We start from the raw sequence: 15,059 nt of genomic DNA on the forward strand, positions 1-15,059 counted from the left end.
TAAAATAGAGGAGCCTATTTTTCTTAGGCAGATCTGTTTCCTTTATACAATTTTAGTGGTTGAGGTAAGTCTGCAGGCTAGTATCTCACACTTCGTAGCTTTAATGCTTATTTTTGTGTGTTCGAAAAATGTGCAGCACAACAGACACATCCTGCATTGCGGTTTCAATTTCAGCATATTTTATAGCTGAGGGGAGACAAATAATTAATAATTAATTCACAGTGGAATATATTAAAATTTCATGTTTAATCAGTTGAAAATTTTTCTTTTCCATACTTGGTATTTTCTGGCCTGAAATCTCTTCCTTTCTGTTAGCTCTGCTACTAATTAGCTGTAGGCCTTKAAAGTCAGAAAATGCAACGTCAGGCAGGAGACGTGGCTGCAGAAACCACTAAGCATGTAGCCGGAGCGCCTTTGCGAGTCTAGTGCTAGAGCCAGGCTCACAGGCACCCCGTGCTCTTGCTGCTCCCCTGCACCTCCAGCTTCATCTGTTGGCTGCAGGGGTGGCCTTATATCCCCAGCCCTGGCTTGTATCCCCAGCCCTGAAACCTGCAGGCAGTTCTGGAGCAGCGCTGGCCCCACAAATACCACCACCAAAACTCTGGCCAAGCGTCAAAATAGAACCTGCACTGGAAACCTCTCCATGCGTGGATAATTATTTATTAATATTTTAGGGAAGGAGGAAATAGTAATCCTAAGTAATCCTGCACATTTGCAGTCATGGTTCAAGAGATGCCATCAGGAGCAATGAAACTGTGGTCGTGTGGTTTCTTGAGCAAGGTAGTATGGCAAAGGAAGCTTATTTGAGCTCTTTTCACCTTTAAATTGAGTCTATGTGCCATGACAATTGCTTATGTTCTGGTCTCTTTTATCTATATGTCTGTACGGTTTCCATATTGATGTTGTTAGAATGATAAACATAAAAGGCCATTAAAATTTCAGCGTGGCCAGAATGGCCAGAGCTGTTTTGTTGTATCAAAGACACAGCGATTGGTAGCTATCTGATCGATGCAGAAGATCTGTGGTTAACTGTGTGTTTTTAGGAATGGGAGTACAAAGCAAGCATTGACAATGCTGATCCAAATGCAATCTGTAGAAATGTGGGTTAAATAAGCAGAGTAATTCCCAAATGCAATGGATCTATCACTGTTAAATAAGCATACAGTATCTGTTACTATTTTAGTTTGTTTTATTTCTCGTGGAAGTAATTTTTTTGAGACATTGGCAAAATAAATGCATAAATTAACATGAGTGGCAAATCTCATTAAAAGTCTGAATTTTTGTTTAAGGGATTAACTATCCTTTGCTTTGAATAGCATAATATGTAACGAACTTGTTTCAAAATCTGTTAAAGTTAATGGACATTTTTCAATTGAATTCAGTGATCACTGGGTTAGGTCAGAGAGAGTACAAAACTTTGACTAAAAGTGTCTGTCTTTCCCTATGGTTTGCAAATCTATAAACTGGTAGGCCCAAAGTTAAACATAAAAGTAATTTTCTAGGCTATGTTAAAAGCTGATTAACAGAGTGATGTGTCTTGAATGTCTCAAAGGCTTTGTTGATATCCCTTTAAATTTGAATAGATTTCTTTGCAAGTCTAGTCCACATATCTAGCATACAGGAACTTGGCTTAATAAATCATCCAAAACACTGCAGGAGAAAAATGTGTAAAACTATTTCCTCTTTTACATGTTTTCACACGAGAGTAACTCCACTGACTTATCAGTGTTAAGTCTTACTATATCTGTCTTGGAAATATGAAGAACCAAATAAATGAATGCAGGAATTTGACCTATGAAATAAAAGTTACATGAAGGGACCCTGGATATTTCCTTTGAAAAAGTCTCTTTGTGCCTTTGATTTGAAGGACTTTAATTCATTCCAGTTCATCTTTCTTTTCTTTCTTCTTATTCTTTTTTTTTTTTTAATACATTTCCCTACCATTCCTTAAATGTATTGCTTTGAGGGGCAAAAAGTAAGATTAATGTGGCTGAGTTAGCATCAGTTATTGTTTTCTTCCTAATATCCTGCAGTTTTATGTTGCTTTAACGTACGCGCATTCAGAGTTTTGAACATTGTGGGAAAAGGTTTCACTGGCATCCATTCTTGCCATTAAAGTGCTTCCCATCTGAATATTGCCTGCCAAAGTATGTGGTATCCTGCAGAGCAAGAGGATGAGGACATAGATTGCAATGAAGCTGAACAGTTTGCACTTCCTAGCAGTGACACCAGACATCAATCTTTTGTAGAGACAGCCCAGAATACCAGAGAATAAGAACTCTCGAGAAAAAAAAGAAAAAAGAAAATGAGAATGATCTTTTATTTTTTTCCACTTCATTCCAGCAGTTTCCTTCTAAGAGCCTCCAAGATGAATATATTCTCAAATTGCATAAGCTGACATTTCAGTGGCTGAGAGGCTATTCAAAAATATATAAATGAATTGAAGAAGTAAAAGAGTCTCTGAAGTAACATTTTTTATTTTGATTTTAAGAATCTATTTAGTTTAGTCTCAGTTCCCTTTATCGTCAAGCTACAGAGCAGASTGCTAATTTGGTCACAGTTAATGTGTTTCACACATTTATACTATGGTTTGACATCAGGATTCAGTAACACCAAGTTATATTATACAGGTTGGCAAATACTCAGAACGAGATATTGCCAGTGCTGTAATCAGCCACATTTGGAGAAGCTTGAGTCAAGTCTGCAGCTTGTATAAAGTGGCGTAGCTATAGAAGTCACCTTGCACCAGCTGCTGAGGATCTTCTCCTTTACATAGAAATTTGTTGCAGGTTTTTATTTTAATATATAAATCTAGTTTCACCAACAGAATGATTTATGGTTGTGCAATTAATGAGCCATATGCTCCTCTTTGTAGTAAAAAAGGTGTGGAAAGACCTAAGTGCTGCAAAAATTGCTACATCAATGAGCTGCAAAAGTTAATATATACCATGTCACTCAATCAAGAGGTTGCAAGGTGTAGGGTGGATAAACCTTGCAATAACCATTAGGAACATTCGTTGAAGAAAAGCTAACTGAAGAACTGGGGCCAAATATTGGGCTTTGGCTGTGAAGTACTTGATGTGGCTTAGGACTTAGCACACAAACACGATTTTGAACTATGATTTAGTTAGCCTTGAAACTGCCATGGCACCAATCCGTTTTCTAGTACAAATCAGAGCTGCTTTTGGACTGTTACACCCAACAAATCTGTTATGAAAGCCATGAGAGCCATGAGAGCCAAAAAACAGGCTTCCCTAATCAAGCCTTTTACACCAACAGAAGGGATAAGCAATTGGGTAACAGCTGCTACTGTAGTGGTCCCTAATCTAAAGTCCCACACCTTTGCTCAAGAGATCATCCAGAGCTCAGGGAAACAAAAACTTTAAGACAGCTACAGATCTTGGATGATTGGCTCCAGGAAGGTGTGAGAAACAAGCTGGTCCAAGTATGGCAGAATTTTTACCAGAGACCTGCTGTGCATTGAAGAAGCTTGCCAAATATTCCTCTGTTTTCAGAGATGACTTACATACACATTACTAAAACTTCATTCCTTCTACATGCTTCTCCATCTTTTGAAGTGTTTATATTTGTCTTTATGGAAGTGTTCAGATCCAACATTAACAAGCTAAAATAGCTTTGGGCTGTACGTCTTCTCCATATGTTTCCCTATGATGGAAAGCACATTCATTTTTCTTTTGAAAGTATGAGAAAAGTCAGAGATTGAGTCAGTGTGACTTAATTTCTGCATCCTTACCTAGTATACTATGTCTCTTTGTAGTATTCTGTGGCATGGCTGGACAGACCAATTGCCAGCAGGTATATGAGGAGCTTCTTACAGGCCACGGGTTAGGGGCACTGTAATCGCTTTAGATCCTCACTCTTGTCTGTGTTGATATAACTAATTTGTAGGTACTTTGATTTAGGCATCTTAACTGCTGCGGGCTTCTGAGGGAACTGCCTGCAAGTTTGTGGATTTTTGTAGCYTTTCCATAGATGCATGTTTATGAGGATGCCAGGAAATATCATAGGGCATCTATRGGTTGAGAGGACTGTTATTTCTGAGCATTTTGCAGCTAGCCAAGCTCTATACCTTTTCTAACCATATGATACACAGATTCAAAARTGTATCTGGGTATAATTCACAGTTCCCTGGATTTTTGCTACAAGAGGATATGATCTGGCCCATTGTTTGTTCTGGGTAGCATATGTAATACTTTGGCTTTTCTTGATTCTTCCCACATTTCCCTAGACCATTCTACATTTTAAGTTTTGCAGATCTTATTGTGGATTTTTTGTGTGGGAGAAGTTCTGTGTTTTCGACTGGTATGGCAGCAGATCAAGCAGGAGGTTTTGGCTTCTGCACAGATTCTGGAGGCAGGTTTTGTAGAAGGTTGTTCCAATTTTTTGGCTAGTAAGCCATGGGAGAATATACCATGTAATACTTGATTATAAGCTAGCCCACTCACTGAATAGTTTGCTAACCACATACAATGATTTAAGAAGCGAACTGGAAAACAGAGATAGTACTGAAGAAAGCACAGAAAAAGCACATCTTGCATCGCAAAAGGATCAGATACCRAATGCCTAGTGAAGTTTCCTCCTTAAGTTGTTAAATTGCAACTCTGTATGCTATGGAGTGTCACCTCGTAGTATGGGTTTCTGTCTGACAAGTGCTGTGTGACATGCTGTGTTTACCTTAGAGTTGCCTGGATATTGCAGTACCTTCTGTTGCAAAAATGACCGAAGAGAACTGGATTGTGCAGAGGTTGTGAAGATGGTTTTGAGTTGTTCCACTTCTCCTCCTGAAACACGAACTCTGGAAGCAAAGGCTAATGTAGTCTCTTTCTGCTGTTATATTGAAGAGTAGTTGAATGCCTGCTTTCTAAGTGCTCAGAATTGGTCTGTGTCAGGTACATGCTCAGATTAGTGCTTCACTATAAGAACGTGTGGGAAAGGAAAGTTAAAAAAAAWTGTTTGAAGCTATACAGTGAGTTACGATTTATCCAAGACTAGCACACAGATCTTCCTACAGCTTGTCCTTTGATTTACATGTGTGACAATCCTGAAAGTGCAAACTGCTAACATTCACTGTACCCCAGGCCACAAAGTAAAAAAAAMCCCATGTCTTGTTAAAAAACAAAAACAAAAGCATATAGATTTCCCTGTATGCACACTTCTTTGTGTGTGGTATGTTATACAGTCTTCCTGGGATCTAATGCTGTTCTCATTAAACCCGTAGATCCCTATGCATACAGTGATGTAGCTGAGGATATAACTGGTCCTATAAGAATAAGTACCGTAGTAAGAATAAAGTTTGTAATAGGAAGGAAATGGAGGCTTTTGGCAAACAAGCTATCTTAGAGCTCCCATTCGACAGCAATTAACAAAATAAAGCRAAGTTGGGTCAGATGGAAGAGGAAGAAAGAGAGGGCTTAGACCATACCAGACCAAACGAGAATTGCTTATGGATAGTAGCCTGTAATAGCTAGTTTTATTATGGAAATGATAAGTAATTTGTGTAGGTAGATTTCTATTTTCATGTGAGATGAAGGAGATTTGTAGGGAACTTCTTAATTTTAATAAAGGTATTCCTTTGTGTCCCAAGGCACAGTATTTTTATTTAAAAAATGATAATTGTCCCTCCAAATGATAAAATGATGTTCTTTCTCTGTGGTTGTTCATCTAATGCAAATGTAGACTCTAATGGGAATGMGACTCTTTGAAAAAACCCTGCATGAGAACAGAAGATTTATTAAAATACTAGAAGCGTCAACCTTACAGATCAATTAAAAATAGTTAGGAAGATACTGGGTAAGCAAGCAATTTTTGATTTGAGCATAAAAGAAGCTAATATTAGAGTGGTGAAATTATTTTATATTTCCAAAAATGCGTTACAATGAAGGTAATTGGAGATGCAACTCCTAYTACAGATATTAAAGTACTATATATTCCTCTCTCTTTTACCTTGGTAGGGAAAGGTTAAATTGCATAGAGAAGGAATAGCTGAAAGGTTTATCTTCCGGGCCACCTTCATTTCCTCAGCTGCCCYAGGAGTTCTACTTATTCTGCCTGGAGGAAAGTTGACTTAGGAGATGAACACTTTTCTAGGGCTTATAAATGGACATAGTACATGGCGCACTGTTTGAAGCACTGCAGGTTACAGCTGCTCCAGGAGACAACAGTTGCTGCACTGTGGGCAGCAGGGACCACCCCAAGCATGGCGGGTTTCTTGCCTGGCTTTGCTGAGTTCATTCATCCCATGGTAATTTTGTGAGACAGTATATGTAATATTCCTAAATTCTAAGTTTATGCTAGATAAATTGTAGTTTTGTTCATCACTGACTATCTAGTTCATCTAATCTTGCAAGAGATGGCAAGCGTAGTCAAATTAAAGCTGGGTTTTATTTAATTAAAATAGATTCTAAAGGGAGGCTTTCCCCAGTTCGTTTAGCTACAGTCACTCTTGGCTGAAAGAGAACCAAACCTTTACATAGCTGTCATCTTGTGGGACTATTTCTAAATCATCTGGATTTTTTAAAATTTTTAAAATATTTTTAGCTAAACCCAGGTGTGTGCAAACCCTTTTTTAGCTAAAAGATCTACCTAATCTTTTAAACTAACTAAAATCTATCGGATCTTTATCATAGCATTGGTTTGGAAGATTGTGAAAAATGGTTGTTTTCATTGACATAGCTCCTTGAAATGGCTACATTTTTTTTGGCAAATATTTTTTCTCCTGTTGTTAATTAAAATGCGACAGGCTGTGGAAATCACTGAAAGCTAGGGAAGTGAAGAACAACAAAGACTCAGCTAGAACTTCCTGCACCTTATATACTTAAAGACCAATATTTTGTATATGATGACCAATTTCTAGCTCCACAAGGGAAATACTTGAGAAGTAGTGAGATATGGCACAGATACTGGATCTGTCTTTGGGTCTCATTCAAAGGGATTTGATTAATGTCAAAAAATGAATCTGAAATATAAAAAAATAAGGCTAAGTGCAATCCCTGGTTGTCATGCAAGTATGGTTGTGATAGTTTGTGAAAAATTACATATTTATCTATTAATTATTGGGGGGGGAAGAAGTGGAAAAAGGGTAATATCATTCCTTTGGAAAACCAAGGTAAGAAGAGAAAATAAGTGGGAAGGAAATTTTGTGATGATGTTCTTCACCTTCTCCTATGATGGAGAAATAGTTCTAACAGAAGATACTGGTGGCGTCTCCAGTTCTCTCGCATCCTCGTGCTTTCAGATAGCTCTGAGGAAACTTATAGAACTTATAGCATGGTGAGGGCCTCCTTTGCTTGGTGTGGCTTTCCTCASGTTCTTTTTAAAGAACTGATGTGGTGTTTGGATCAGAGGAAGATTAGAGAAACTCTGTCCCATTACTGGAGATTATTTTTACTTAATACATTATTGTTGCCGTTATGAAAATGACTCAATGAATATTTTGGCCTGTAACACAATATAAATCCTGAAAGAGTTATCATGTAATTTGAAAAGAGAATGAATTGGGCTGTCCAGATAGGTGAGAAGTGAAAGAAAATTGGTTGTACATGGGAATTGAAGGATGATGGATGGGTTTATTATCCCTCTAGACCTTAGTTTTCACTTAGTTCTGTAAGTCTCCATAAAGTTGTCTCAGATCTGCATTGTTAAAGTCAGTGGRCTCAGAACAATTGAGAGATTTTTATGTCAATAAGAATAATTTTAAAAGAAAATGAAGATTTGTCTTTGTTTAGCATTGTTCAATATATGACTTCCAGTGATAGAACAGAGAGAAGGAGAGGCTGAGGGAACTGACCCGGAGAAGTTAAGTCTTTGGAGGGTCAAAGTAGCCTTGCAGCACTTAGAAGGAAGTTATCAAGAAGATGGAGCCTGCCTTTCTGCAGCAGCGCATGATGGAGCGGTGATACTGAAGACATGTATTGAAACAAAAGACGTAAGGATAGATACAAGATGAAACTACCCCACTGGGAGGACAGTTAGGCACTGGAACAGATTGCTCAGAGAGGCATGCAGACTCCATCCTTGGAAGTTTCCAAGACCTGACTGGTTTGAGCTGTGYCCAGCCTCATAGCTGTTCCTGCTGTGAGCAGGAGGTTGGACTAGAGACCTCCCGTTGTCCCTTCTAACCTGAATTATCCTTTGATTCTGTGATATTCACTCTCTTGAATTAAAAGTAACAATTTTGTGCATGTGYGTATTCCAGTTATGTACATATTTTTAGTTTATCAATCATGTCAGAAAAAATAATTTCATCAGGAAAAAAAATCATTAGAGCTTTGTCCCATTGCCTACTTTACTTCTTGTAGCTTTACTGGAATTAACTAGAGAGAGGAAACCTACAGAAGGTAGTAATACTTCCTGGTTTCTGCATGGATTTTTTAAACTGTCAGCTCTCTCTATCTCTCTGTCTCTCTTCTAGAGAGAAATTATTTATTTAATTTTAAATATGAGAAAGCACATGCAAGACAGTCTTTTATAATTGCATTCTAATTCAAATAACTTTTCCTGCTCTGCCTCAACTTATCGTCACTTTGAATGAAAAAGTGAAACCACCTAACTCTTCTATCGACCATTTTCAGCTGCTGTTGCTGGTGGTTAGTGAACAAGCAGACTTGCTCCTTGCTAAGTGCTTGGTTTGTTTCTTACGTTCGTGAGAAGTCTTTTAGCTGTTATGAACGCAGCGTGTTTCRTGTGTAACAGTTACAGACAGAGCTTTGGATGATCTATTTCACACTTAGTTCATTCAAGAAGTTATTCTGCTTATAACAAATATTACTGGTGATTTGTTTATTCAGATAAACATTTAGAATGAAAATTATTTCCAATCATCAGCTCTGCCTGTTTCATGAAGGAATTTAACATAGACTGATGTTAGCAAGAGTAGGATTAAGCTGCCGGATTAAATTTACTTGGCTGTAACAGGAAAGTCAGAAATAGCTTTAGCAATTGAATTACTTGTGGCAGAATTGTTTGTTTATGTCCCTAATACTATGGTCATCTTTTGAATGGTAGATCATTTAAGCATCATTTAAGATCATTTAACTCYCACATCTGAAAGATTAACATTTTATTAATGTGCAAGTTACCTTATTCCTTATTCTTGGTAGTACAAAAGGTGGTTTTAACTGAAAAACTGAAAATGCTAATAAAATGCCTTTTTAGTAATTCATTTTGAAAACCGTTTGACCTTAACTAGAAAGAAAGTAGACTGTAAAAATCATCATAGATTCCCTTCCTTGAACTTTTCACAATGCTGAAAAATGACTGAGGGAAAGAAGCAAGATCCAGTTACTGTACCCTGTTTGTACAGCTGTACTTCATTGAGTGAAGGCTTGTGTTACACACAGTTTGTGATAGGAAGTAAATGCTTTTAAAACAACTAAGGAGACAGGTCTTTAACCTCCACCTTTTCAGATGCTTTGTTCACTCATTTAGCTTCTGTCGAGGTCTTGGGAAACATTTCAAATACAAATTGTTATTGAGTACTGAAGCTCACCTGAATAATTCATCTCCTAGGGAGCTCACTAGGCAGAGATGCATTAAGACCTTTTTTTTTTTGAATGATTACTAAAATTACTAATTGTTGCTATAGCGCACACTTGTAGAAAATGTATTTAAAGAAGGAAGATTTCTCAGACTGAATGTTGAGTGAGTTCTGTGATATTTTGAATTGCARTTGTAATTCAACTATTGTAAGGATTTTCAAGGACTTAGAGGATGTTGAAGAAAGATGAAGTTGCTATATAAATTAGTAAACTGTCAAAATTTGTTAGATTTTAAATTTTCAGTTTCTAGCATAGAAGTCTGTTACCTCCTGTTACAAGAGTATATAGCCCCTTAAAGTGGTGAAGACTCCTTGAGCTTCATTATTATTATTTTTTTCTCTCTCTCTTTTGGCAGCAGTTTACATTACAAGTACATGTTAATCACCAGGCTTAAGCTATTTGACATAAGCTTGGCATTAGATAACTTCAAATACGCATTAGAAGATCACTGCGTGAATGGCATTCTAATGCCTGCCAAAGGCACTTCTCTGCTCACCCCAGCRAAGCCCATCAGTGGTGGCAGGGAGTGCGCAGCTGGCGGTCAGCCAGTGAATTTTTAATTTCTGTAATCAGCTGGGGGTTGGTGTACATTTCATCCCTTGAAATACAGGTAACCTTGAATATAATTTTATGCTAAATAGACTGCATTAACCACCCACTTTCTCATTTTGTTATAATTAAGGCCTTCTTCATGGCTTGTAGCTATACATCTGATAGCTGTGAACATTTCTGGTTTTCTTTTCTGTTTGATAACCTCATACTTAAGACTGTCCAAATATCAGTATTCACAGCAAAGAGGCCACCCAGATTTACACTTAATGACAAAATGCCTTGAAATACAATTAGGATTTTGAAGTGTGCCTCTTCATTGCAGTGAATCAGCAGTGTTATGCCTTCGGAGCATGACTGACATTGGTTTTGGCCTTGTTCTAGCAACTTTTTCGAACTGTAACATAACAGAGCAACTACTTTCCTTTGGCTGGATGTGGAGTTCCCAGGAAATGGCCATTTGTTTTTCCATTTGTCACTAGTGGGCAGGCAACGGTTGTGCTTTGTGGTCTGTGCTGTAAGTGAGCTTGAAGATTTAAATGTTCCAGAAGACCTTAAGCACCATAGCAGATACCAGTTAAGATGTTCAAATATGAAGCATGAGATTTCTGGCACACTTTCTAGTCTCCTTCGAGTCTTGAAATGTAACTTCAGAAAATGAGTGCAAGCATGGAAACATCCTCAGTCCTTGTCCCCCTGAACCCCATAGCAGAGCTCCTATGGACTSTCATATTATCAGGGCTTAACTTGGGCTCTCTGGCTGTTTAACCTTCATTGCCCACCTCCTTCTGCTCTTCCACTGATGCTTTAGGTCCTGCTACAGCCTCACCCTCCTCCTCATCAGTGTTAGACCCACTTGTGTCCACTTATTAGTGTTTAACTCAGCTCTGCACATTAGTTTTTATTACCTGCTATGCTATAGTATAACAGCAAAGTGTAATTTTGGGGGTTATTTACTTTAGTTCAAAAAAAAAAAAGGAAAAAGAAAAAAGAAAAGTGTAGTGGGGGAACCCTGGGAAACAAATGTTGCTTTGCTGTCTTGTACATGCCACCTTAGAAATTGTGTGTTTTGCAGAGGTTAATTTACTGTGGGCAGCGCACCAAATACACCATAGTTCTGAAGATTACAACYTATTCACAGCCTTGAGACAGTCTCTACTGCAGAGATACACCTCCTGGGTAAGTTGCACAAAGTTTGACAAACCAAGTGAAATCAGCAAGATTTACTAAAAATTGAAACACTGTGTTTGATTCTCTTCAAAGTAAAACATCGTTTAATATGTGTGACACTGAAAAGCACAGCACAGAAGTTGAAAGTGAAAAATCTGACACCCAAGCTTGAAAAATACATTCATTAACACTTTTGTRGTAAACAGTTAAAAACAGATAAGTAGTTAAGAAGACTAGTTATAATTCTGTTTTTATACATTCATAACTTACCAAGAAAAATAGAACAGGTTATTTTTCGTCCATTTATCCATGCATAGTACAGAAAAAGATCAATGAATATAATATAACTCTAGTATATRTCTGTATGAAGGAAAGGAGCARTGAGAGAAATTACTAGTAAAGATTCCTTTGCAAATGCAAATTAAGCAGTGTACTTACTTATGGATTAAAAATGTTTATTCCAAGTAAATTCATAAATTTAACAAATTATTCAGTGTTTCGTTTTGGGTCCAGGATAACTTTGCTTTCCTCAATTRCTATTTAGTATTTTCTTTTTTTATTTCAGTATTTAGTGTCATAGTTTATTTAAAAATATGTATATAATATCTTCCAKCATTGAATTTTCAAAATTAGATTTCAAAGATAATATTACAAAATATATAGCAGATGCCTAAAGTGTGTATTCTGTTTTTGTCAGAAGAAAAYATTTCTCTAAATACAAACAAGTTAGGAAAAATACATTCAGGTAAAATTTCTGATTATTTCTCTATAAAGGTGTTTGTTTCCTAAAAGACAAAATATATAAATTATGATCAAAAAATATAACCTCCATCTGTGAAGTTCTTAAGATCTGAGTTTTATTTTCATTCTATTTTGGAACAAATTATCATGTCATCCYTAATAAAATAAAATTAAAAAATAAGCCAGCATCTGAAGGGTTTTTTTGGACAATTCTGTATCATTTTGTTTATAAAAATATTGAAAAAATATTTTGATAATGTTAAAACCATTAAAATGTATATGTTAAATCTAATTCTTATATATAATGGAACATAGTGATTAAGAAATGAAAACTGAACAATGTTCAACATCTATTTTTTTATTACCAAATGAGAATGGTTCATTTAGATACTTGAAAGTAATATTTCACTTTGGAGAAATCTTTCTGTTTTTTGCAGAACTGTGTTTTCTGGTAGAAAAATGTTGTGCTAAAACTTTTTGACGAACTCTGTTTATTTTCTTGGCTGTATGTCTCCTATGGGTTTGGTCCAGCTTTACCAAAATCATTGGGAACTGGATCAGACCCTGCATCCATACTGCATAAATCACACAACTTGTCAGTTGCCTGTCTAAGGCAGTTATACATTTGATGGCAAATAGAAAAAGGACCATCTATTAGAAAAAATAGACCTATCAAATCAAAAGAAATTATATTGTTTGCTAACAACCTCATTATTCTCCTTCAACTCAGAATCCCCTAAAATCTGGCTAGTACTACATTGATTTTATTTCTGCATAAATACTAAAAGCAATATATATGTATTTTAAAATATATAAAAAATAGATAAATATTCTTCTTCAAGTCAGTATAATATTGGTGATGGGAAAAAACCCACAGTCCTCTAGCAATCTCTGTGACTAACCTATGCACAAAGGACTCAAAGCCAAGAGTATGTGCTCATACAAATGCAAATCCAGTGTAACTCCATTAACTTCAGTACAATTGGTTTATATTTATATTCTTCTAATAGAGCATGGATCTAGCCTGTTATCCATAACTGTTTCAAGCATGTGATGCTAGATGAGTTAAATCAATAGGTTGCAAAAAAAGATAAGYTTTYCTGGAAATTATGGATCAGATACTATTTCTTAGCTTTATGTCTTTAAAATTTTCTCTGAAAATTGTTATTTTTTTATTCAGAAGAAAGTCATCTGGTGTTAGCAAGAGTGCCTCAGATTTAAATGACAATAATGAACAATAGTGGATGGGATGTATGTGCTGTCATAACTCTGCTTCCTATGTAAATACTGCCATGTTAGAGATTTAACCTTTGCACATTTATCCATTGGGACCATATGTGCAAACGCATTATAAAAACAATAATTCAAAAAAGACAAAAAGCCTGTGTGTACATATGGGTGTGTGTATGAGTACTTTGTCTGTCTGCGTGGTTTTGAGGATGATACCTCAGAGAGCACAAAATATTCAGGAAGGCCAAGATGCCTCCTCACATTCTAGAGACAGCCCTGAGGACCACACGGCAAGTGAAATATATACATTTAAAATTCATTTGCTTTGAGCAGAGGGAAATCAACCTAGGAAACAATAATACTTTTGTGGGCAGTGGTGGTTTTTTTGCTACAAAACATTTGATATTAACCAGAACATTTGTTTTGGGTTTTTTTTTTTTATATATATATATATATATATATAAGTATAAATGTTTACCTCTCTCCAGAACTTTTGAGAGGTGTGCCAGTTTTCTTTCTCTAAAATCTCATTATACTTGAACACAGTTCTTGCTAGTGCTTCTGGCCCCGCTCTTTTGTGGTGTGCAAGGCTTGCCCAGAGCCCCAGGGCTGCATTCGCCTTGAGGCTGAATCTCGGTGAAGACTTTAGTTCTTCTCCGCGAGTGAGCCGCTGTCACTGCCTGCGAACAGTTGAGTGCAGTGTGACATCCAGTTTTGTGGAGGCTGTGAGAAAGTTGTGGTGGATGATGTGGGATTGTGGGACTGTTCTGCTGCCAGCTCTGTATGTGTTTTAAGTTAAACATTATAAGATAAATAAATCAGTATATTAATCTGTGTGGGTTGTGCTCAGGCTGATTGAAAAGATGTGGAAGGAAAGAGAAGAGAAAAACATGCTTTAAGTGCGATCAGTGGTGTGAGACATATTCCTGAACTTGGAGCCAAGTGCCAACTTCGTGTCATTTGCACACAAAGCATTTCTGTTATTCCAGTGGAAGAGTGGTAAAGAAGCAGACCTACTGTCAGACTGAGAGATGATTTTCGGGCCCRTCTTGAGGGGGAAATGATGTGGAAAAAATGTCTATTCATTTTTAARAAGAAATCAGCAAGCTAATGTTGCATGTATTTTTGCTTCTGATGAAATGCTCAGTTAAAATGTAACTGCAAAAGGAAAAAGTGGCATAAACAGCTTGAAAAGCTACTCTTCATTTAATCCTTTGAGTACAAGTTCTTAATTTCCCTCCAAGGGTAAGGTTTAATTCCAGAAATTAGATCCATAATATTTTAATAGCTTTGTGCTATACTTTCAGATAAAGGGTTGAATTATGGCTTATTGATTTAAAAGCAGTGGAAATGTCTGTATATAAGTCTGTTCTTTTTCAAAGTGGATAGCTAACACTGCTCTTTCTAGTACATAGTCACAAAGTTCATCTCTTACCTAATGAAGGGTCTGCCAGGATCTGTAGGGGATATATATATACATATACACATATATATATATATASTCTTCTTCTTACCTTTAATTCTGGAAGAATCCTCCCACGGATATATACAGTCTGAACTTGTGTGTAGCTTTTGTGCAGAGCYTCCTGCTCTGTGCTGGTGGAGAGCTGGCAAGGTCAGCAGGTGGCCCTGGAGACACAGTGTGGAGGCAGATGGGCACAGCGCTGGACCTGGGCGGGAAACTCTCAGCCCTTCTGCTAAGCTTCACAATTTTCAAAATTTTCCCTAACTTTAGAGAGTGTCTTTAGAAGCATTTCCCTAACTTTAGAGAGTGTCTTTAGAAGCATTTAATTAAAAAGGAGAGTAGGCGAG

The 15,059-nt window shown here is 36.9% G+C and overlaps 1 protein-coding gene across 1 annotated transcript in view; it reads left to right on the plus strand.

Moving 5' to 3' along the window:
- AGMO (alkylglycerol monooxygenase) overlaps positions 1–15,059 on the plus strand; it is a 115,570-nt gene that overhangs the window by 69,664 nt on the left and 30,847 nt on the right. Inside the window, exon 4 of the mRNA XM_085316073.1 lies at positions 11,182–11,285. Coding sequence (XP_085172199.1) covers positions 11,182–11,285 — 104 coding nt within the window. The remainder of the gene's footprint in view (positions 1–11,181; positions 11,286–15,059) is intronic.

This window comes from Rhea americana, unplaced genomic scaffold (genome assembly GCF_003343005.1).
Source record: "Rhea americana isolate MKP2758 unplaced genomic scaffold, rheAme1 scaffold_112, whole genome shotgun sequence".
NCBI lineage: Eukaryota > Metazoa > Chordata > Aves > Rheiformes > Rheidae > Rhea > Rhea americana.